Source organism: Amphiprion ocellaris, chromosome 24, assembly GCF_022539595.1.
Source record: "Amphiprion ocellaris isolate individual 3 ecotype Okinawa chromosome 24, ASM2253959v1, whole genome shotgun sequence".
Taxonomy (NCBI): Eukaryota; Metazoa; Chordata; class Actinopteri; family Pomacentridae; genus Amphiprion; species Amphiprion ocellaris.
The window spans coordinates 19823284-19847282 of NC_072789.1; the positions used below are offsets into that span (position 1 = coordinate 19823284).

At 38.5% G+C, this 23999-nt stretch overlaps 2 protein-coding genes across 3 annotated transcripts; both read left to right on the top strand.

Moving 5' to 3' along the window:
* Positions 1-6385: 6385 nt before the first annotated feature.
* Positions 6386-17948, top strand: LOC118470957 (uncharacterized). Of its 2 annotated transcripts, XM_035952656.2 has the most exons (3): positions 6386-6479; positions 6631-6664; positions 11947-17948. In XM_035952656.2, the coding sequence occupies exon 3, from the start codon at positions 12003-12005 to the stop codon at positions 17940-17942; it is 5940 nt and encodes a 1979-aa protein (XP_035808549.2). In that variant the 5' UTR covers positions 6386-6479; positions 6631-6664; positions 11947-12002; the 3' UTR covers positions 17943-17948. The 2 variants fall into 2 exon arrangements, with proteins under 2 accessions (XP_035808549.2, XP_054864375.1); XM_055008400.1 differs by lacking the exon at positions 6631-6664 and having other exon boundaries at positions 6456-6479.
* A 25-nt stretch (positions 17949-17973) lies between these two features.
* Positions 17974-23161, top strand: LOC129348303 (uncharacterized). The gene is made up of 2 exons (XM_055008405.1): positions 17974-19840; positions 20697-23161. Exon 1 carries the CDS (start codon positions 17974-17976, stop codon positions 19831-19833), a length of 1860 nt encoding a protein of 619 aa, XP_054864380.1. The 3' UTR covers positions 19834-19840; positions 20697-23161.
* The last annotated feature ends 838 nt before the right edge of the window (positions 23162-23999 follow it).

The following is a 23999-nucleotide window of genomic DNA, read 5'->3' on the forward strand; positions in this document are numbered from 1 at the left end:
CCAGACGTCTGTGTTTGGGAGTGGAGGGGATTTAATATGAATAATTAGCAACATTTTACAGTTATTTTATGATCACACTGCAAAAACTCCAAATCTTACCAAGTCTGTTTGTCTCATTTTTAGTCAAAATGTTTAAGATAAATTCATTTAACCAGAGACATTTCAGCAGATGGAGGGACTTGTTTTAAGACGATGCATCTTAAATATCTTTTTAAATCAAACAATCTTGAAATTATCTTGTTTTGAGTTGAATTTTACAAGAAAACTCAAAATAAGTTTAACCCTCGTGTCGTCCTGCGGGTCAAATTTGACCCATTTAAAGTTTTCAACATTTTTGGGAAAACTTTGAACATTTTTTGGTGGGAAAAAAGAAATGTTAAAAATGTTTCTTTAAGAACATTCACAAAAAAAATCAACCAAAATCCAGCGAAATTCGCTGGATTTTGGTTGATTTTTATGTGAATGTTCTTAAAGAAAATATTAGAAGTTTTACTGATATATATGGAATCACTTTAGATATTTTTAGGATTTTTTTTGGAAGATTTTTACTAATTTTTTGAAAATATTTGCAAGAATTTTCTTGCCAAATTTGAGGGATTTTTTTTAAATAAAACTTTTAAGGGAAACTTTTAAGGAATTATTGGAATTTTCTTCCTGAAGGTTTTGCAAATTTTCAGAAATTTGTGGAATTTTTTTGCTGAATTTTTGGATTTTTTTCAAACAAGGAAGCAATATTTTTTGGTGCCCGTAAATGAGGACAACAGGAGGGTTAAAATAAGTTTTCCCAGCTAATTTTAAGATCTGAGTATTCCACATATTACATCTTATTTCAAGAAATCCTACCAAGTCATTTTTCACTTGTTCTACTGGCAGGTTTTTTCACTTATTTCAAGGTAAAAGTTTCTTGAAATAATTTTTTTTTTCTTGTTTTGAGAGGAGCATTTTTTCCAATGCAGAATGACATATTTATGGGAATAAATTGACTATTCCTCTCAGTTATTATTCCCTAAAAGGACTTTATTGAGACTCAGTCTTAATTTACAGCTGGATTGTAGAAATATGCTCATTGATTCAACGTTTGTTTGTTTTTTTAATTACAATAATAGTTTCTGATAATAATGGCCCAGAGCTGCATGCTGAGGTCAGGAGGTCCTTCCTCCCTGCAGGGCCTGACAGCCTCTGGGGTTTTTAACATTCTGAAAGCTTTACATTTCTGCCTTTACATGTGATTTATGACCAAACAGATGAAAGTAGCTGGATTACCCAATAATCACAGCGCTTGGATAAATCAGTCTGACTCAGTGTGAGCTGCTGGAGGCTGTTCATAGTTCTGTAAAACCACTAAATCACTGCAGGTGGGTGACTTCAAAGGCTGGATTTATTAATATTTTATGATAATGATGAGCAACAGCATTGTTTTACAGTTATTTTTTATGAGCATAAAGACAGATTTATAGGAATGTAAAGGTCAAATTAATGCTCCAACAACCTTAACTTTTATTGCAGTTATAAACCAGTACGTGTAAATGTAAAAAAAAAAGAGATAGATAGATAGATAGATAGATAGATAGATAGATAGATAGATACTTTATTAATCCTGAGGGAAATTCAAGTATATTATACTTTTTAGAAATCGACATTAGTCCTGATCATTACCACCAAATATTCATTCATTTTCTGCATTTTAACCCATTTAATGCCACTTTCTTGACATGTCATTATTTTTTTTACAAAAGGGGAGGAAAAAAGAACTATTTTCCATTCAAGTGTTAGGTTTTGGTCACCAACATTGATTCAGATGCATTGTGACATTTTCTTTTAAAAAAACACACTTGGGACCTTAAAGACAAAAATGTTCTCGTTAAAAAGCTACATACAGTGTCATTAATTTTCACTTTCAATTACTCATTTTTTCCCTGATTTCCAAAAATTTGCCTTTAAAATTCCTTGTTTACATGAAGGAAGAAAGGGAGGAAGAGGTTTTGCCGTTTTACAAGATAATGAACTAAGAAGTCGTCATTCAAACAGCCAAGTGTTGCATTTAAAGCAGCTAAATGTCAGGACTTTCCTCCTGTACGGATTTCCTTTCTTTACGCCAAGTGATATATGATGGTGGTCATAAAGGCAGCTGTTCTTTAAGCTACTGGGACATAATGACACTATTTTAGTTGATCACAGCTTGATTTAACCGCATGTGCGCTTGCCAGAAGTCATGAAGCCTGACAGAAGACTTTGTCATGGTGCCTCTTGATGAGACAAGAACACTGTGATACCAGAAGCAAACAATAACTAACCTTCTGAAACCCAGAACCTGCCAGCAAGTTCAAAAGGCACATCATCTTTTTAAAAATTAACAAAATAACCCAATTTATCAGAGTCAGAAGGTGTCAAAACTAAAAGAATTGTCATATTTTCGACTTTCCGACAGTCCTTCACCTACGTTGCTCCTTCGTGGGTTCAGAAAACATGAATATCTGAATATTTTAATACATGTGGGCTTGCCAGAAGTCATAAAGCATCACAGAAGACGTTGTCATGGTGCCCCTTGACAAGACACGAACACTATGATACAAGAAACCAACGGTGATTCAACACTGAAACCCAGAAGGTGTCAGCGGGTTTGAAAAGCTGCTAAGCTCTATGCCCAGTACATGTGAACTTAAATGATGCCAACCAATCAGAGTGTTCGTCCAATGGGATGTGGGAGTCTATCAAGCGTGATTTGAAGGTGGGACATCCTTTTCTGACACATGGTGTGAGCAGTAAGTCAAAATATTTGCCCTCGTGATCACATTCCAAATGACATAAACTGTAAAATAAGTGGTAGAGAGAGTTTTTGACAGGTTTTATGAAGTATTTTTGATTTGGCATGCTCAGAAATTTTGTTTTTGTTTTCTCTGGGACAACGTTGTGTGATAAGGGGTACAAGGTGTATGTTGAATATAATCACACATTATTTCATGTATTTGTGCACAAAACTAGTATGGGGGTCCTCAGTTTACCACGTCCTCGACCTACGGCGTTTTGTTGATACATCGGAACTGGTTACGTGGAACTAGTTGACGAGTGGCGCGGATGAATACATCGTCACACGACGCTATAAGACGGTTTTGTTTACATTCACCAGTTGTACGCCACACTGGATTGTGCTACATTCAATAACTTTTTGCACTTTGTTGTGGCTCCCTAGCTTAAGTCAGACTCTTCTGATGGCAGTGCTATGAAGAAAAGGAAAGCCATGTCCATGGAAGTGAAATCAGATATAATAAAATGCTCAAGTTGTAAAAACAGTGCAACATATTGTAGTAGTATGAAAGCAAAAATCGACTTATGTTGATCCATAGGGACGGAACTCCAATGTAAGTCAATGACCTCCTGTATTCTGACTCCTGTGTTCCTCACAATATGAGAATCAATCGGATGTGATGCTGGACAATACAATTTTCAAGTCTGTGTTTCACATTTTGTTGACATTTTTGGAAGATTTTCCATCGTTTTATCGCTCTCGAACAGTTGTCTTATCTATGAATTTTCTCTGTTATTTTCTGCCATTGTTGGACAACGTTGACCCGAGGCAATGAATAAATATCTTAGAGTGTGGGGGTCTGACATTTATAGAAGAAAAAACATGTTTTGGCAATAAAATGAATCGGTAAATGATGGCGAATAATTTTCAGCATGTTCCATCAAAATGTGTGCAGTAGAGGGTTTAAAATGTCCAAAATAACCCATTTATCAGCAACAGAAGGTGTAAAAACTGAAAGAATTGTCATATTTTCGACTTTCCAACAGTCCTTCATATATGTTGCTCCCACTTGAATTCAGAAAATGTGAATGTGTGAATGTCTGGGACCAGCTCCTGTGAAGTGCTTTTGAGTTTCAGTGGGAGGTTTAGTTCCTGTTGAGCGACAGTGGATGTCAACACCAATCTTTCATCCCTGACAGTCAAGCTGAATCTTGTTTAAATCTTCTGCAGAATCAGTCCTTTGTACTTTTTCCTGCGGCCACGAACGTTGCCAAGTCAGCGCAAAATAACCTGAATGTCTGTACAGCTGAAAAGTGTTGACTGCAAAATGTGTGAAGAGTTGACAGCTACACCTGTTGCATAAGTTTTACATAAGTCGCACAAATTCCCAAATACCTTAATGAAACACTGTGTACTATCAGATCAGTAGCAGCCGGCATTTCTACTTGCTTTTCCTTGGTTACTAAATAGAGTCATGCACGCTAATAGTGTGATACTAGCTTGGTTCAACCACGATGAAAACAAAATGTCTAGTTTTTGTCCTTCTAAATCTTGTCGTCAATGTGAAAGTTCTGAAGCAGATCGCTAACATGCAAAAGGAAGGAAAAGGTTCAGTTTTACAGGTTTCAACACCTTGTTTTGTGTGGAAAGGTAAATAAAGCTTCACAGTTAGTCCCAGTTTCATTTTACCTACCTACAGTGCTGTCCAAAAGTATTTGCCCCCCTACAGAAGACTTCTATTTTTGCATATTTCTCACACTTAAATGTTCCAGATCATCTAATTAACAGTTATATTTGTTGAATATTATTGAAAGATAACCCACAAAACATAAAATGCAGCTATTAAATTATGGTTTATTGAAGAATTATTGAAAACTTGTGAAAAAAGTAATTGCCCCCCTAAACCTATACCTGGTTAAATGTTTGTTCCAGCTTGTGATCAGTCTTTTACATGCATGGAGGAACTTTGGTTCACTCTTCTCTGCAGAATAGTTTGAATTTGGTCACATCAGATGGTTTTAGATCATGAACTGATCTTTTAATGTCATCTCACAGTATCTAAATTAGATTCAAGTCCAGACTTTTACTCCAAAACCTTCATGTAGTTCTTTTTGAGCCACTCGCTTGGACTTGATTGTGTTCTTTGGGTTCATTAATGTTGAGCTTCAGGTCTTGAACCGACGGTGGATTTTTTTTCCAGGAGGATTTTCTGATAGAGAGCAGAATTCATGATGAGTTGTCCAGGTCCTCCAACAATTTATGGACAAGTTTGGGTTTTTTTTCTCCTTTGAAACATGTTTTTGTCATTTTCAACATGTTTTTGTCATATCTGACATGTTTCTAGTCATTTTGAACATGTTTTTGTCATTTTGAACATGTTTGTAGTCATTTTGAACTTGTTTTTGTCATTTTGGACAAGTTTCTAGTCATTCTGAGATTGTTTCTAATCATTTGAACATTGTCATTTTCAACATGTTTCAAGTCATTTTGAACATCTTTTTGTCATTTTGGTCATGTTTCTAGTCCTTTGGACATATTTCTAGTCATTTTGAACACATTTTTGTCATTTTCAACTTGTTTCTAGTCATTTTGAACATCAGCGATGACAAGTCGTCCAGGTCCTCCAACTATCTCACTACCACCACCATGTTTCACTGCTGGTATCATGTTCTTCTTGTGGAATGCAGTATTAGCTTTACACCAGATGTAATGGACCCATGTCTTCCAGAAAGTTCCACCTTTGACTCTTCAGTCCACAGGATGTTATCCCAAAAGTCTTGGAGCTCATCCAGATATTATTTTGTAAATGAACCGTTATGTTCTTTTTGGTCTGTAGTGGTTTGATCTTTTAACTCTCCCATGGATCCATTTCCTCCCAGAGTCTTCCTTATTGTGAAATCATGTAGACGGACCTTAACTGAGGCCAGCGAGGCCTGCAGATCTTTAGATGCTCGTCTGGATTAGATGTTGACGTTCTCTTGGAGAAATGTTGGTCTTGGTCCACTCCTGAAGGTTCACCACTGTTCCATCTTTCTCCATTTGTGGATAATGTCTCTCACTGTGGTTCTCTGGAGTCCCAGAGCCTCAGCAATGGCTTTGTAACCGTCCAGACTGATGAATGTCAATGACTTCATCTGTTCTTGAGTCTCATTAGATCATGGCATCATGTGCTGCTTTTTCAGACCCTTTAGCTGCTTCACAATGAAGACAGATTCTATTTAGTGATGTTTAGGTTCAACAAGCCTGGCAGTGATCATATGTGAGTGTGGATGGTGAAACTGAACCCAACTGATGAATGAATTTGGTCATTTGGTAGATTGGTAGCTAAGGGGGGCAATTACTTTTCCACATACGGCAAGATGGCTGGACAGAATTTGTCCTTCTCCATTTTGTGTTTTCTTGGGTTATCTTTGTCTTACATTAAAATTAGTTTGATGATCTTCAACATTCACGTGTGACAAATATGCAGAAGAGTTCGTTTGGGGGCAAATACTTTTTCATGCACTGTATATCTTCATATATGCTGATTTAATATGACTGCATTGTCATCAGTGTCCATTTGTCAGAATATTCCTGACACTATTATGTAACAGTGTTACCTCAAACTTTTTAACCAACCATTTTCTTCTTTTAGACCTCTGATATTTGACACCCTCCCACCCCTCCAAGTATTTTCTGCTTAAATTTGAGCTTCCCGTGACAGTTTTGGTGCACAATCCGGCGCCACATGCAGGTGAGTGACAAACTTTAGTTTTGTTTTCCTCCCACTTTTCAACACAAGCTGCTGTGGGGTTCAGATAAAACTGCTGCCTTGGTCATTTCTTCACTATCACAGCTTTTATTCACACATATATATATATATATATATATCTGTATATCTGCAGTGTGCAGACAGCAGGGAGGAGTCTTCAGAGGACGGTAAGAAGCTTTTTATTATCTAATTAAAGATGTAAATATGCAACTGTGTCACTAAATGAACTGTCAGAGCTCCAAACTCTGCACCAGTGAGAAGTTTTGTTGGTTCTTTATATTAATGATATTAATGATTTTAATTAGATTACATATTTTAAAAGAGGAGTGATGCACAGATGAGACAAAAAATATGAAGGGAGACCATTAAAACAAGAGGTAAAAAAAACAGAGAATACAGTAAAAGGTGTAAAATGCAATGCAGTGGAAGAGAAGTGCAACAGGTTTTTGATTGAAACTAATTGATTTATTAATCCTTCAGGATGAAACGATCCATACTATGAGGCAGATTAGAGAGTGCTACATTGCACTCTCTAATCTGCACTCTACATTATTTCCACAAGTTGATGAACTTATGAAATGTTATCTGGTCCAGACACACGGAGCTAAAAGATGAATCATCGATTACACAATGACCAAAATCTGTACTATATATAAAACTATATATATATTGTTTTATATATTTTTTTATTCACCTGTATATTCCTCCATAAATAAAGGTTAAGTAAAAATTTAAATAAATTAATAAATAAATAAAAAATAAAATCATATAAATAATAAATAATTTATTTATTTTTATATATATATATATATATATATATATATATATATATATATATATATATATATATATATATATATATATATATATATATATATATATATATATATAAAAATCAAGAGTCAGAAATCTGCGTGAGGTGCCCCATGGAATGACTCGTAACTAAATCAATGCAACAAACACCAGTGAAAATGAATACAATAATTTGAAAATAACCAAAAATCCCATCTTACATTAAAGAAAACGGATAGAGTAAAAGAACCCATAAAAATGGGCAAAATGATTTTAAAAAAATAATCCAAAAAGCATTGAAGAGAATAAAATAGATATATTTAGTATTTAGTATATAAGTAATAAAAGAAAAAGAGCCCAAGACATGCCAGAAAATGTGCTCATAATCATTATTATTTCCTAAAAGGGCTTTATTGAGACTGTCAGTCCTACATTCCAGCTGGACTGTAGAAAAGCGCTTGTTGAGGCAACGTTTTTTTTAATGGGGTTTGAATTATGGTGACATTTTATAGCTCTGCCTTAAGGGGAAATTAGAATAATGACACTAATAGTTTACGATAATGATGATGGCCCTCCCTGCAGGGCCTGACAGCCTCTGGGGGTTTAAACATTCTGAAAGCTTTACATTTCTGCCTTTACATGTGATTCATGACAAGCCAAAGTAGCTGGATTACCCGGTTTTCACAGAGCTTGAAAAAAACAGTCAGACTCAGTGTGAGCTGCTGGAGGCTGTTCATAGTTCTGTTAAATAACTAAATCACTGCAGGTTTGTGACTTCAAAGGCTGGATGGATCGTTCCAAAACTGGAGGACATCTAACATCTAATGTCAAATAATCCACGTACAAAGCACTAAAACATGCAGTTGTTGTGTAAATTTACTTGTCCTGAGAGCAAATCTGAAAAATTAGGAGAAAAGAATATATGAAAATATTTTTAAAATACCAATTAAGTCTGGAGTTCCCCTAAAATGTTATTTTTCTCTTGTCCCACCCCGCTGATGACCAAACTGAATCTCTAATAAAACAGTTAAAATGAAATGTAAACCTCCTCTTCAGGTATTATGTTTTCATTGATGTCTCTTGTAATTGTGAGAAAAATTTTTTAATCAACATAATATTTGAAATAATAATTATTATACATGGAACACATGTGTCCCACAAAAACCGTGTTAGCAGAACCTTATAGCTGGTAGAAGAAGAAGAAAACAGTGAACCACATGAAACGCTGGAATTAGCATCATCAAACAGTTTTCCTAAAGAACGAGTAGAGCAAAGCTATGTCTCTTCTATTGTTCATATATTCTCATTTCTGTCGTTTTGTGTCTTATTTTCTTGTTTTCTGTGTTGTTTTTGTCATTTTATATCTTGCTTTTGTCTTTTGTGTCTTATTTTTTCATTTTGTGTATTGTTTTTGTCATTTTATGTCTTGTTTTTGTCGTTTTCTGTTTCGTTTTTGTTGTTTTGTGTCTCATTTCTGTCATTTTGTGTCTTGCTTTTGTCTTTTGTGTCTTGTTTTGGTCATTTTGTGTCTTGCTTTTGTCTTTTGTGTCTTATTTCCGTCATTTTGCGTCTCATTTCTGTAGTTTTGTGTCGTTTTTGTCATTTTGTGTCTTGTTTTTGACATTTTGTGTTTCGTTTCTGTTGTTTCTGTCGTTTTGTCTCATTTTTGTTGCTTTCTGTCTTGTTTTTGTCATTTTATGTCTTGTTTTTGTCTTTTGTGTCTTGTTTTTGTCATCTTGTCTTGTTTTTGTTGTTTTATGTCTTATTTTTGTCTTTTGTGTCTTGTTTTTGTCACTTTGTGTTTCGTTTCTGTTGTTTTCTGTCTCATTTCTGTGGTTTCGTGCCTTGGTTTTGTCTTTTGTGTCTTATTTTTGTCATTTTGTGTCTTGTTTTTGTCTTTTTATGTCTCGTTTTTGTCATTTTTGTCTTATTTTTTTCATTTTACATCTTATTTTTGTCATTTTATGTCTTGTTTTTGTCCTTTTAAGTCGTTTTTGTTATTTTGTGTGTCGTTTCTGTCGTTTGTGCCTTGTTTTTGTCATTTTGTGTCTTGTTTCTGTCGCAGTTTCCCCAAGAATGTGTAGAGCAAAGCTATGTCCTCTCTTCTATTTTTCATATTTCCATCAAATTGTCAGCCTTGATTGAATGTCTCACTCTACCTCATATTATCAGGATCAGACTAATTCTTTGGACTGTTTTCCATCAGTCAGTTTGTCCTCTTGGTCAGCAGTAACAGCAGTTAAATATCTAGCTTCTACTGCTGAGAAAAAGATCACATTAGCATGGATTAGCAACCCTGTTACTGTGATTAGAGTAGGGTTAGCAAACAACACAGAAAACATGGAATAAAAATGCTACCATTGATGTGTAAGCTGAGCCAATCAAGCCTTTGATAGTTTTTTTAACCTATTATTATGAATATGGAGCAGAAAATTGTAAAAGAGGAGGTTTATTTTTCAAAAGCGTTGAAGGCCAAATGTCCTCCAATTCTGGAAGGACCCAGACATGTCCTACAGGTGTGTTTGTCAATGCAGTGTCATTACAAAAAGACTGAATTCATTAAAATTTAATTCAGCATTACTGCACATTTGAATCCTTAACATAACCATCTACAGACCTGCTCAAGTTATCCTGGGAATGCTATTTGTTAGCCTGGAGATGCTAGGGACTAGCATAAGAAGGCCAGTTGTTAGCTTTAGAATTCTAATTGCTAGTCCAGGAATGCTAATTGCTAGCCTAGTAATTGTAGCAGTTGTCAGTGCAGGAATTTTAGCTTTGGAATTCTAGTCACTAGCCCAGGACTGCTAGTTGCTATTCTAGGAATGACAGTTTTTAGCCCATTAATGCTACTTGCTGGCAATGGACTGCTAATAGCTAGCCATGGACTATTTATAACCAGCCTAGAAATGTTAGTTGTTAGCCTATGAAGGCTAGTTATTAGTTATAAAATGCCGTTTGCTAGCCTAAGAATTGTAGTTTCTAAGCTAGGAATGCTAGTTTGTAACACAGGAACTTTGCTTGCTAGCCTAGGAATGCCCATTTTAAACAAATGAATGCTAATTGCTAGCCTGGAAATGAATTACATAAAAGTTACAAGCTCTGGCCACTAGATGGTGATGTGACACTACAGTTTACCAGTGTTCCCTAAACGCCCCACAAGGCAGCGGTAGATGCAGTGATCAGACAGGTGTGTGACCAAAAACTACTTTGAAAAGAGTTAAATTAATTTAATTTGAGTGATATTTTTTTAAACGCGCTTTTTACTATGAATGGAAAAAATAGTTGATGTAGCTCATTTATAATTTTTTTTCTTTTACTTGTGGCCTTAGTTATAATACATTCAGTTGTTTTTTCGTGCTGAAATAACTTAAAAGAACCTGTTCAACTCAAATAATGCAGTTTTGCATTTACATTGTGACTGAAGTGACTGATTTTGTTACGATTTGGAGATAATAGCTTATAGAATAATTGCAAAAAGAACCATTTCTTCATTTTAGATATCAAAGGGAGAAATCATTTTAATTACAGTCTAGAAATTATCTCACACACCATAGCTTTAGACATCTGAAATGTCAGGCCTGATTACACTATAAACTGATAAAACAAGTTGCACAGAAGACACGCTTTTGCTACGGCCGCAAAAATAACATTATGGGTATTTAAACATTATGGCTGCTTGATTCAGGTAAGAGCAGAAGTCTACTTACATGAAACAGCACAAAACAGTTTTACAGTCACTTTTTTGGCACAATAAGTCAATAAATTATGACGGGATTTTAACTTGAACGGGACACTTCTATTTTAACCTAGGCAACTTTTCTAGTGTTTAAGGCTAGCCAACTAATTCAGTGTGAAATGAAGGTTTTAGACTGGTCTCAATAAAGTCCTGACTTAAAGCCACCAAGAGCCTGTGGACTTGTTAAAACAAGTCAACAAGTTTAATTGAACTGCACCAATTCTGTCCTGGAGTCAAAGATAAACCAGAAGCTTGTGGGCAGCTACTAAAAGTGCCTAGTTGAAAATGGCTACTGGGACTGGGATGGTTCCACAAGACCACTGGAGATGTCCTGTCCTGAATTTCATTACAGCGCTAAAAATAATCATTTGTTCACTGGCCTACCAGAACCCAGAGATCAGCCAGGACATCAAGACATCCCCACAGGTCATGTGCTACCATCCCAGTGTCACAGGACCTCTGGATGGCAGTGACTTCTGTGGGTCCTGTTGGATGCAGGGTGGGACCTACCTAGATCAGGTTTATCCTGGTACATCCCCCAGATGCTCAATAAGATCTGGATCTGGGGAGTGTGGAACCCGGGTGAACACCTTAGCTATGTTGCGTTGGGGTGCATTGTCCTGCTGAGGGTGGCAACTGGCATCAAGGACTGCTGTTTCCATGGGGGGTTGGGGGGTTGTTTGAACTGCAATGTTTAGGTGGGTGGTACATGTAAAACATCCACATAAATGTCAGGACTCAGGGTTTCCCAGCAGAACGTTGCATTATAGCAAGATAATCGATGTTATTTACTTCACATGTCAGTGGTCATGATGTTGTGACTGATTGGTGTAGATCAAGAATCGAGGCAGCAAAACTTCCTGTTTGGAGCTGGTTGTGATGCCATAAAATCATTGAAATTTATATTCCTTTATTTCTTAGGAAAACACTTTCTGCACATGAAAACCAGCACATAGCAGCTGAACAGATCATTAAAAATGGGGAACAAAGTACCAAAGGAGGCTAAAATGGGCAACAGCCTGAAATGTTGCAAGTGTGATAAAGTCCTGCCGCCGTGTACGAGCTTCAACAATTTAACACAAAGTTCCGTTCAGGGGCGGTACGTGCACGTGTTCAATGGAGGTGAATACTACCGACCAGTTGGCAACAACAACTGGTACGAGTGCAATTATTGCTTCCATAAGCCGATGAGAGATCGAGAGGAGAGGAGGAGAGAAGAGGAGAGGAGGCGAGAAGAGGAGCGACGGAGGAGAATGGAGGAGAAAAGAGAAGAAGAACGACAAGAACGACTAAATCAAAGGCTACAAGAGTCACAAAAGCAAGCCCAACAGCAGCATGAGAAACAAAAAAGCATTTCCGAAGAATACCGGCCCAAGCGAGACGTCCTCATCAGGCACCTGGATGAGTTTGAGGCCGACGATGAATCACGCAGCGACGACTTTATAGAAATCCTCTCGCTGAAATTAGGCATCCCGGTTTCAAATGTCAATCTCTCTGAGCTGACTTCTGATGAGCTGAGAAAGATCCTGCCAGTGCTGGACGAGCTTCTGTTCGATGAATGGCTCAGCGCTCCTCCATCCGTCAGCACTCTGCAGCACAGCCAGGTGTTCATCACGGAGCTGTGTGCTCTGTCTCTGCACATGTCTGACGGAGTTTCCCTGCAAAGCATCTCCGATCAGGTGCAGACCCTGGTGGGGTCCATCAGCCAGTCAGCTCATGGTGTTTCTGAGAATTTCCTGTTGACTCAAGCCCTGTATCTGACCCTCATTCACTTTCTCACTGACAGCAGCAGCCCTGACACTGATGCGGCCCTCGTAGCCAAACAATGGGCTGAAGATGAGCTTTCCACCGAGCAGCTCTTTCCTATAGAGTTCCTGAGCGCTCTTGCATCGTCACTGCAGACTACAGTCGAAGGAACCTCTGTGTTCATTTTAAAGATGGAGATCCAGTGCTTGAGACTTCTCTTATCCACACTCACACCTCTGAATGGTGAGGAAACCCACTCAGAACCCACTGAGATGCTCCTCAGACTTGTGCAAACAAACCAGTGGACCCCAGCAGAGGCAGTGACTCTGCTCAAAGCGCTGTCACAGAAATATTCAGAAGATGCTTCCATAATCGAAGTCCTTACGTTGATGCAAGTGTACGACATCTCACCAGAATGGATGGATGAGTCCGGACGCTCTCTCATACAAACTCTTGACGATGTTGGCCCTGAGAAATTCCAGCAGGATTTCCAAAAGACTCTCAGAAGACAAGATGAGAGCACTCTGGTTGAAGCTCTAGCAGAATTAAAAACATTAAGGGACTTGGATGATTCTGAGATTGATATGATAAAAAACATTACCACTGGCGTCCTTCGATACTCAGAAAATGCACCAAGAGATGCAGCCTTTCAGAGAGATTCCTTTAAATGTGGAAGCTTAAATGCAGACGACATACAGGAGTCTCTGTCTCAGCTCTGCAGAGCAGTTTTTGACACAAAAGGCTGGTGGCCCACAGTGAAGCAGATGCTGCGCTGGTGTGCCTTGATGCTGACTGAGAAGAGTCCAGTGCTACAGCTGGTCGGTCTGGAAGAAGACGAATGTGTCACAGCCATGTTTGCAGCTGCACGGGTCTGCACAGGAAGCAAAGTGGACATTGTGTTGAGCTCTGATGGTCACTCTCAGGAGCGAACTAAGAACTGGTTTGATTTCTATGAGCACCTTAAAATTTCTGTCAACACAAACATGGAGAAAACAAATGCATCCTACAGCGATGTCTACGAAGCAGACATTGTGCACGGGACCATAGATGACTTTGTGTCTGATTACTTTAAAGGCAGCATAGAAGCGATGGAAGCAGACAGCCCTCAGTTCAGTCGTGGATTCCTCATTGAACAACAAAGTCCCAGTGCATTCAGGAATCTGGAACTTTCCACACTCAAGGAGAATGATTCGCTTGTGTTTGCTGCGGAGGTCCTGCAAAACCTCATGGGTAAATTTCAAAGTGAAGATATGGAAGTGAGACACAAGTTTGTTAAGGCTCTTTTCCAGGTGCTTCACACCAACCTGAACAAAGACCCCAACCCTGACAACAAACTCATCACCATCTTAGAAAAGATTGCTGGAAAGAGTTTGTCTTCTCATGAGGCCTTCATTCTGACTTTTCTTGAGAGTGTCCTGAGGGCAATGACTAGAGAAACAGGTGAAAACATGACATCTCCTGCAGGGAAATGTTTGGAGATTATATTTGCCTGTGTAGAGCGATTCCAAGCCTCAAAAGAACAAACCGCAGAAATCTTCCAGATGGTTTCAAATCTTGGAGCAAAAACCCTTTGGTCACCAGCGGAAACCTTGGACCTCCTCGGAGCACTAACTGACCGCCATCACGATGAAGACTGTGTTTCTATCATGAGAATTTTACATCTGATGGCCACATATCAGGTTTCCAGCAAGTGGACAGATGAGAACAACCAGTCTCTCCTTATGCTCCTAGGTTCTTATGAAGCTGAGAATCTATTCCAGCATTTAGAAACCAGCCTCAGAGAGGAGAACATAAAAAGCATTGACACACTTTTTGAGGAAATACGGCAGATGAAAGACATTGATGAGCAAACACTGAGTAAATCATACAGTGTGGTAAGACATGTAGCAAACCTAATTGAAAGCGGTGAAATTAAAAAGCACACAGATGCACAGCGAGCGAGGAATCTCAGTCACAGTCTGGATACTGAGGACCTTCAGGAGTTGCTGGCTGTCTTATGCAACGCTGTTCACTTGTACATTGCTAAAGAGAAATGGTTTCCTCGAGCCACTCAGATGATAAGCTGGTGCCTCTTGGCCTTGTCGGACACTGGGAAGCTCCTGGAGATGGGCACTGGAGAAGGGAAGTCTTGTGTCATCGCAATGTTTGCAGTCTTGCGTGCGCTCAGGGGTGAAAAAGTAGATGTGGTGTCCAGCTCTTCTGTGCTGTGTCAGAGAGATGCAGAGGAATGGGCCGAATTCTACAAGTACTTTGGCATTACAGTTGACACAAACACAAACAAAACAGAGGATAAAGATCGGAAAGAATGCTACCAGAAGGACATAGTCTACGGGACTATCGAAACCTTTGCTGCAGATCACCTTCGCCAGATTTTTGAGATGAAGGATGTGAGGCCTGATCGCGGCTTTCAGTGCATCATAATCGATGAAGTCGACTCACTGCTGCTGGATCAGGGTGTGCAGCTAACCTACCTGTCCAGCGCCATGGTCTCCATGCAGCATCTGAACATTATTCTGGCCATGATCTGGAGCCACGTCAACCAGTATGGCTTCCTGTCTGCTGGACAGCAGATGTTTGTACAGGCTCCTCCTGCCTCATTCTTCAAGGCCATCTTTGACTCAATAGACACAGAAGAAGGTGAAATCAGTGACCCAATGGACATTTTACGTATCGCTGAAGAAACCAACACTGTGCCAACAGGATTCACAGAGGATTTCTACAAAAGTGAGAAGGATGAACTTCTTCAAAAGCTGAAAACTGTCAGTCAGGATGCAATGGTGAATTTTTTCCAAGAAATGGAGGACTATGTCCCCTATGGCTTTAGCGTTTACACTTTGGACGATGAGGGACTGCTCTGTCTTCGAAAGCGCAGTCCGTACAACAACCGGGACATTCCAGAGCTTAAATTTCTTGTCTTGGAGGAAGGCTTGTGTTGTGTTCTCTATGATTCAGAGGAAATTCTCATCAAGCCTATCGTGGAGCTAATCTCGGAGAAGATTCAGTACACTCCATGTGCAAACAATAAGGACAAAATCAGCATCCCTGGATTCTTGAGTCACCTCATAGAGAGGAAAATGTCAGTGTGGGTTCAGAATGCCTTTCTGGCAAAGCAACTGAGGCAAGGACGAGAATATGTCGTAGAAAACGACAACGTCTGTCCCGTGGACTTCAAATCCACCGGTATTGTGGAAATGAATAAGAAATGGGGTGATGGTTTGCAGCAGTTTGTTGAGATTAAACACCAAATCAAACTGAGCACAATTTCAACAGTGACGAACTACATTTCTAACACATCCCTCTTTGAAAAGTACAATGGGAAAATATATGGTACAACCGGGACACTTGGGAGCCAAATAGACATGATGTTTTTGCAGGACTTATATCCAAGTCTATCTGCCTGCAAAATGCCAACATTCAACAGGAGGAAGTTATTCGAAGTCAAAGGTTCTGTGAAAACCTCAGCTGAAGAGTGGAAATCTGAAATAAAACGAACGGTTATGTGTCAGATTTCCCCAAATTCATACAGAGGTGGAAGAGCAGCCCTGGTGATCTGTGAAACTATCAACAAAGCCAAAGAGATCCATGAAGAGCTGAAGAGCAGCATCCCAGGTGAGATCATACTCTACTGCCGAAGTGACAAAGACAGTTTAAGCAAAATAGACAAGGAACTGCTTCCTGGTGATGTCATTGTTGCTACAAACCTTGCCGGGCGTGGCACCAACATTAAAGTGTCCAAAGAGGTAAACAACAATGGAGGATTATTTGTGGTTCTGTCCTACCTCTCTGAGAACACAAGAGTTGAACTCCAGGCTTTTGGTCGAACTGCACGTAAAGGTAGACCTGGATCTGCTCAGATCATCATGTCAGTCACTGAATCCCTGCAGCACTCCTTCTCGACAGTGTCGTCTCTGGAGGAAGCTAAGAACACCAGGGATAGACTTGCAGCAGTGAAATTAGAACAAACGATGGAGGACGTTGCTGAGATGAAACTACGGGAGGACCTGTTTTCAGAGTACTGTGAAACTCTTCAAGATATTTACAAGAACACAGATGAAGATGAGAGAAGAGCTGTTGTTGCTATCTTGAATGAGTTCTGGGGAATATGGTTGCAAACGAAATCGGAAGACATTGAACAGTTGAAGAGAGATGAATTACAAAGAGACTTGGAAACAGATTTGTCACTGGCAAAAAAGCAATCTGAAAGTGAGACTTCACCATGTTCCAGCATTTATCACTACATCAAGTTTGGAAATGTCGCAATGAATGACAAAGAATGGAACGTCAGCGCTAAGCTCTTTGAAAAGGCCATGAAACAGGATCCAAGTTGGGCAGCCATTGCTTTTTACAGTCATTCGTACTGCACCATAAAGCAGAAGAGTGCAGATTACCTCAGCAAGGCCAAAGATGATCTGATAAAGGCACAGGATTCTCTGAAGTATCTCAGTGAGGAGTCCATGGTCTGTCTGCAGTTTGTAAAAATATCCTCTGCAAACTCAAACATCAATAACCCAACCAGCCTTGAGAAACAACTCACAACCAAATGCAGCATGTTAAGCTACTTTGACAAAAACATTAGCGAGGCCATCCAAAAACTGGATGAAATAAAGAATAAAGGAAGGGATGCACTGGTCAAAAAGTCACCAGTTTTCTTGCTGGTGTCGAGTGCGGACGAAGCTCTCCAAGAGGAAGCCTACAACCTCTACAGTCGAGGTCTGAAATATGTATTTTCTGTAGAAGAGGAGCCTCGTTTTCCATGGGAAGCTTTGCTGGTGTTCTGTCTTGGAGTTTTACAGATTGTTGGAGGAGCACTGCTCACTGCGTTTACATGCGGGACTTTAGCTCAAGTCGGCATGGGTCTCATCGTTGAGGGAATATCAGACTGCATCACTGGCATAGAGTCCATGGTGACTGGAAAATTCAGCTGGAAGTCATGGGCTATAGAAAAAGCTATTTCTATTGGTGTGTCTCTCATCGGGTTTGGAGTTGGAAAGCTGCTTGCCAAGGGTGTCAAAGGTTCCAAAATGTTAATTAAAGGATTGGGCAAAAATCTGAAGTCAATGCCAAAGTTTCTCTCCAAACAGGCTAAAGATGGTTTGAGTGTTGTCACAAAGGCAAATATGAAGAATACAGTAAAACACACTGCGAAAAAAAATGGCAGAAGAAATCATTAATTATGGACTTGGGAAGGCAGAGGGTGAAATAATGACCCAAATACTAAAAGGCCTCAAAAATGAGGTGAAAAACGGAATTGTTGATGAAGTGAAATCCAACATGGAAAAAGAGCCCTTAAATTCACTAGTGGACTTCATTATCCTCTCACATATTGAGGATAAAAACCAACTTGATGATCTCCTGGAGGACAAGAACAAAAAGAGCAAACTGCTGAGTACTTTCAAAACGTTAAGCAAAGCCGCAGCACAGACGTTCTATGCAGACCTCGGTTGGCAGAACAAGGTGAACTCATCATTAGCCAGTGTGATTGATGAAGCTAGAGCAGAAGCCAAAGGAAAAGTTCGAGGAATTCTGATTCTTATCCAAACTGCCCACGTCGCGGCTCTGGCAGAAGACGCCATCAGTGCAATGCTCTCAATGTCCGGCAAGTTTTTCTCAAACCTTCAAGAAGAGTTGGAAACATTTAAAAAATCCAAAGATTCTGCAGAAAAAGTGAAGGTAAATGAGCTGTCCGCTTCAGATGTTGAGATGCTGGAAGAATTCAAGCAAGATGTAGAGGAAGCCATCAGCGCTCAGTTGGCTGATGCTTTTGTGGAAGTGTTCCACCAGAAGTTCTCGAGTCACGTCGTTTCTCATGTTCAGAACCAGGTCAACGGTGTCATTGGGAATTATGTCAGAACTGGCTTAAAAAGTGACAGCACAGATGAGAAACTCCTAGCTGGACAGAATAACAGTTACATCTCATACATGCCAGTAAACACCAGTGCTCAGCAGAAAGGGGCGAGTAAACGCTCACAGTTTCGTGCCGAGAAGATCAAGGATCCCAAGACTGCCGGCACCATTCTTGATATCAGAGTCCTGGCAGAAGCCAATGGCACCAAGGTTGTCATCCTAACAGAAGATAGTCGTGGCAAACTAACCAAACTGCAGGAGCTGAGCCCAAGCACTAAACCCACCAGTCAAACTGTGACGCTGGTCTACAGACCGAAGAGCGACCAACACCCTGACGGCCATTATGATGTGCGCATCAATAACGAGACAGTGAAAATAGATAGCAAGGGCGAGAGCAGCCTGTTTCCTGCTTTGGCACGAGGCATGAAACCCAAGGCCAGCGAATCAGAGGTTCGTTCGGAAGCAGACCGCCTGCGATCAGTGGAGGCCGACACTCTCCTCAAACACCCCGGTCAATGGGACTCTTTCATCAAGCGTGAAGAGATGACTGGATCAGTCAGTGGACAGGACTGGTTTTCAACAGCGGGAGCCGCATCAAAGGTAAAAGAAAGCAAAATGGCTATTCAGAACGAGGCTGGGAAAGTACAAATGTACAAAAAATGGCAAAAATCTGCCAAGCAAAATCCAGAAGTAGGAAAGTTCATCAAAGCCGATCACCAACCTCCAGTCAAAAGTATGTTGGAAGCTCGAAAGTTAACCCAGGAGAGCAAATTAGCTAAAGCTATGCTTGATGTGGGAACAAAGACGTCTCCTCTGACTGCCAGTCTGACCAAGCATCAAGAGCTTTCATCTGTTTACGCATCTCGGAAGACACGTTTTGAGCTTCCTAATACTAAATTAAAAGCCTTCGCAACCCGTATAGCCACCGCCATAAGCAAGGATGATGTCGTGGGCGCCTTCAAGCTGACGATCCTCGGCGCCACAAAGAGATTCACTGAGAACTTCAGTAACAGCAAGAAGAGTCTAACCAGACTCAACATGTTTGACAGCAGTTTCCAGCAGCACTGCTTAAATCTGGTGCAACAATGGTTCGACCTGCTTAAAGACAAGAATGTCATGATGAAAAACCATCTCACCGAAATAACTGCATGGATCAAAAACAAGGGCTACAAGAATCGCAACGATCCACTCAGGAAACAAGTCTCCAACCTCCTCTAATGAAAAGGTAACAACACATTTAACACCACTGTCACATTTTTACTCACTGTGGGCTAATTTTTCAATGCAATATAAAGTCCTGTGGAAACAGAACAACCATGGCTCAAATGTTTGAACAGTTATGATGCCATAAATCATAAAATAAAGGTAAAATTAATGTTGAATTTTAAAATGTATTTATAGAATCGAAAAATCCTGTAATCAACATCAGTTTTGTGTCTAAATATTACTGATGTTTTACATTTTTCCTTGTCTTCATTCTACTCTGTGTAAACACAGCCTGCAGTTCAACCAAAAACTCTCAGAATTTTTGTCCCGCAACTCTAATGGCCTCGAATTTTATTTTACTTTTACAGAATGTGGTTGCTACTTAAATGAAATTAATTTAAGGTTGAATTCTGTTGAAAATCAAATGGTCATTTTGTTTTTGCAGTTTGTGGCTCTCATAAATGCTTTAATTTTGGTATTTGTCAAACCCACCGGCAGGTTTTGAGGTTCAGAGACTCCATATGTTATTACACATATACAGTATTCATATGTGAGTGTATCTAGTGGTAAAACAATTAGCAGAGGCCAAGAGTTTCTTCTTCTTTTTACGCCACTTTGAATTCTATAGTGGAAATAATATACTCACTGTTGACTATGTTTGGAAATTGAAAAATGCATATCTATATTTTACAGACGCCTGATATTGGTCTTGTTACTGAGATTGGACATCTTTAAAATCTGTTAACGAGACCAAAACAATCGTCGGGAAATCAGATAATTGCAGAAAGATGGGAAGAGGAGGCAACTGTTTAAACTATTGCATTAAAGAAACCCAATTCAAGTTGTGTTCTTCCTTCTGCATCTAATCTATCCAGGTGTTTCTGAGCAACAGCTGATCCTCTCTGTCATGTGACCATCCTCCAGCCAACCAGGACAGATCAGGAAGTGCTCGAGTGCCACAAATCGGATCCAACGTGGATCGGCTTCGCACCAGCTGAGGCCGTGACGTCCTGCAGCAACAGCAGCACAAGTTTCCTGCTCCTTTGGGTGTTTTGCCTGAAATTATCAGCGTTCTTCTGCTACTTTTCATCGAAAACTGTGGATATTTGTAATGTTGTCCATGAAATTTTAGATTCATATACAGAAGGCTTTCCAAAAAACCCTTTTACCCACTTTCAGCACTTTTTTTTTAATCCCTTTACATATATTTAATATTAGTCTGACCAACACAACTGTTCAAAAGTTTGGGATCACTCAGACAACTTCATGTTTTCCATGAAAACTCACACTTTTATCCATGTGCTAACATAACTGTACAAGGGTTTTCTAATCATCAATGAGCCTTTCAACACCATTAACTAACACAATGTAGCATTAGAACACAGGAGTGATGGTTGCTGGAAATGTTCCTCTGTACCCCTATGGAGATATTCCATTAAAAATCAGCTGTTTCCAGCTACAATAGTCATTTACCACATTAACAATGTCCATACTGGATTTATCATTCATTTAATGTGATCTTCATTGGAAAAAAAACACTTTTCTGTCAAAGATAAGGACATTTCTAAGTGACCCCAAACTTTTAAATGGTATTGTACGACTAAGCAATGTTGATTTCTTTCATATTTCTACTCACTGCTTTGATCTACTTGTCAAATATTCCATATTCTGAATTGACATGATGAGAAATAATGGTGAAAATTTCAGGTATTTATCATCCACAGCTCCTGAGATATTTTCACTTAAATGAAAAAAACCTGCTGAAAGTGGGTTAACATGGGAATTTAAAAAAAAAAAAAAAAAGATATATCAATCTGAAATTTCACAGGTATCTTTACAGTTTTGAGACCCCTTCACCATGGGATTACCAAAAGAGTTAAAGTTTTGATGTTTTTAAAAAGATTTGTGTTATTTGCTGCAGATTAAAGCAAATTCCTGAATCGTTTTAGAGACACAGTTATTTAGGTGTAAATGAAAAGCCAGGTTGTCGGAAGGTGTGCATCTATTTTACCATCTAGTCTGAATTGATGCAGCTCAAATGTCTCTCATCTCCATGAAAAAATCCAAGTTTGTCTTCCTTCAAAGCTTCGACATGGTTTAAAAAGCTGCTCTAATGAAAGTGCACATCGTTAATGATTTACTTTCACATAAAAACGGAAGATTTGATGGTAAATCCTGCTGAGTTCTTTGTTATTTCACCTTTATTTTCTTTTGTTTTGTTGTTGCTGTGCAGCGTTTCTGCCTCATCATGGTTTTATTATTCGTAACTGTAAGATGCTGTTTGTACTTTAGCAGTTTGGGGTTATTTTTTAATCTATAGTTCATGTTTCATGTTAACTTTGTGTGTTTTAGTTAAGTTTTCCTTGCGTGTGATCAAATGAAATTATAATCTGACAGAACGAAACCCGAAAAAATTCAAATCTGGACTTTTATCTAAATGTGAAAACATGAATTCTTATTTTCTTCTGCGTGTTTAGTAAGATTCTCAGAAGAATAATGATACTTATGTTAGAGGGAGATTGAATTTTGCTCATTCTTTGTTCTTTTCCATAACAAAGGGAATGTTTGAGTGCTAGTTTTAAGTCAATAATGGAAAATTTTCGTGTTAAATGTGACATTTTAATTGAAAAAAAAAACAATACAAGGACATTTTTAAATGATGGTAATGCTTTTAATCAGGATGTTTAAGTTGATTTTGGGTACAGTAACTTCTAATAAGGTAAATGAGGGAAAAATTTTTTATTGATATTTGGTAAAATTAGCAAAAACAAACTCAAGTTATATATCATAATAGTTCATTTAACTTTTGTTTTTCTGTCATTTAGATGCTCGATATAATAGTTATGTGGGTGTGACTGGATTTTACATTTTTAAAAAATCGCAAAATTATTCTCAATTTTTTGTAACTTGGTCAACTAATATACAGTTAAATTTAAAAAGTTGTAAAGTATTTTGACCTGAAAGTTCTTTCAGATTTTTTTATTCACTTTTACGGCTAAAATTGCTCATGCTAAATATTTTTAAAAACACATTTTAGCTAATTTTATTGCTCATCAATATTCGGCTTAAGTGCATTTTACTCAATATTCACATAAATGGATACAGTGTTAATAAAGAAGAATTAATCAGTGAAACAATTGAAATACAAGAAATTGAATGATTTGATGAACCTGATTTACATGAGAATAATTTAGACTTTTTTTTGACACATTGTTTGCTTAAATTCAATCTGTGTTCATGAGTCGGTGTGTTTTCTGATGATCATTTTCTGTAATCGATGTGTTTTTGTTAAAGTGGTGGGTATTTTTCTATTAAAAAAAGCTGATTTAATCTGAATAAAGGTTCAACTGTGTCATTATGTCCCAGTAGCTTATAGAACAGCTGCCTTTATGACCACAATCATGCATGCCTTGGCTAAAGGAAGGAAATCTGTACAGGATGGAAGTCTGGACTTTTAGCTGCTTTAAATGCAACACCTGTTTGAATGACGACTTCTTAGTTCATCTTTCTTAACAACAGCAGATTCTTCCTCCCTTTCTGCCATCATGTAAGCAAACAAGGATTTTAATGGCAGATTTTTTTGATATCAGGACAGATAAAGATTGGAAATGGAAAGTGGAAATTAATGGCATTATATATAATTTTTGGATGAGAACCTCTTTGTCTTTAAGGTTTCAAATGTGTTTAAAAAAAACTGACACCAGGTTAAAAATAGTAATAATGCATCAGAAGCAAAACCTAACACTTTCACGGAAAACTATGTCTAAACTTATGTCAAGAATATGGCATGATACCATTGTATCTGTGTTCTTGTCTCATCAAGGGGCACCATGACGAAGTCTTCTGTGATGTTTCATGACTTCTGGCAAGCACACGTGGTTAAATCAAGCTGAGATCAACTAAAACAGTGTCATTATGTCCTGGTAGCTTATAAAACAGCTGCCTTTATGACAGTAGCATTTATCCTTGGCTTAAAACAGCAATATCAGTACCTGATGAAAGTCTGGTTAGTCTAGTAAATAATTTATTTATTGACAATTCTGCATATATATATATACTACCGTTCAAAAGTTTGGGTTCATCCAGACATTTTCAAGTCTTCCATGAAAACTCACACTTTTATCCATGTACTAACATTGTCAATTCAAACTGGGAGAAGCTGAAACCTCATAGAAAGA

What these genes read in the sequence shown, in the direction of transcription:
- LOC118470957 (XM_035952656.2), top strand. Translation starts at nt 12,003, where the DNA reads ATGGGGAACAAAGTACCAAAGGAGGCTAAAATGGGCAACAGCCTGAAA.
- LOC129348303 (XM_055008405.1), top strand. Translation starts at nt 17,974, where the DNA reads ATGACCCAAATACTAAAAGGCCTCAAAAATGAGGTGAAAAACGGAATT.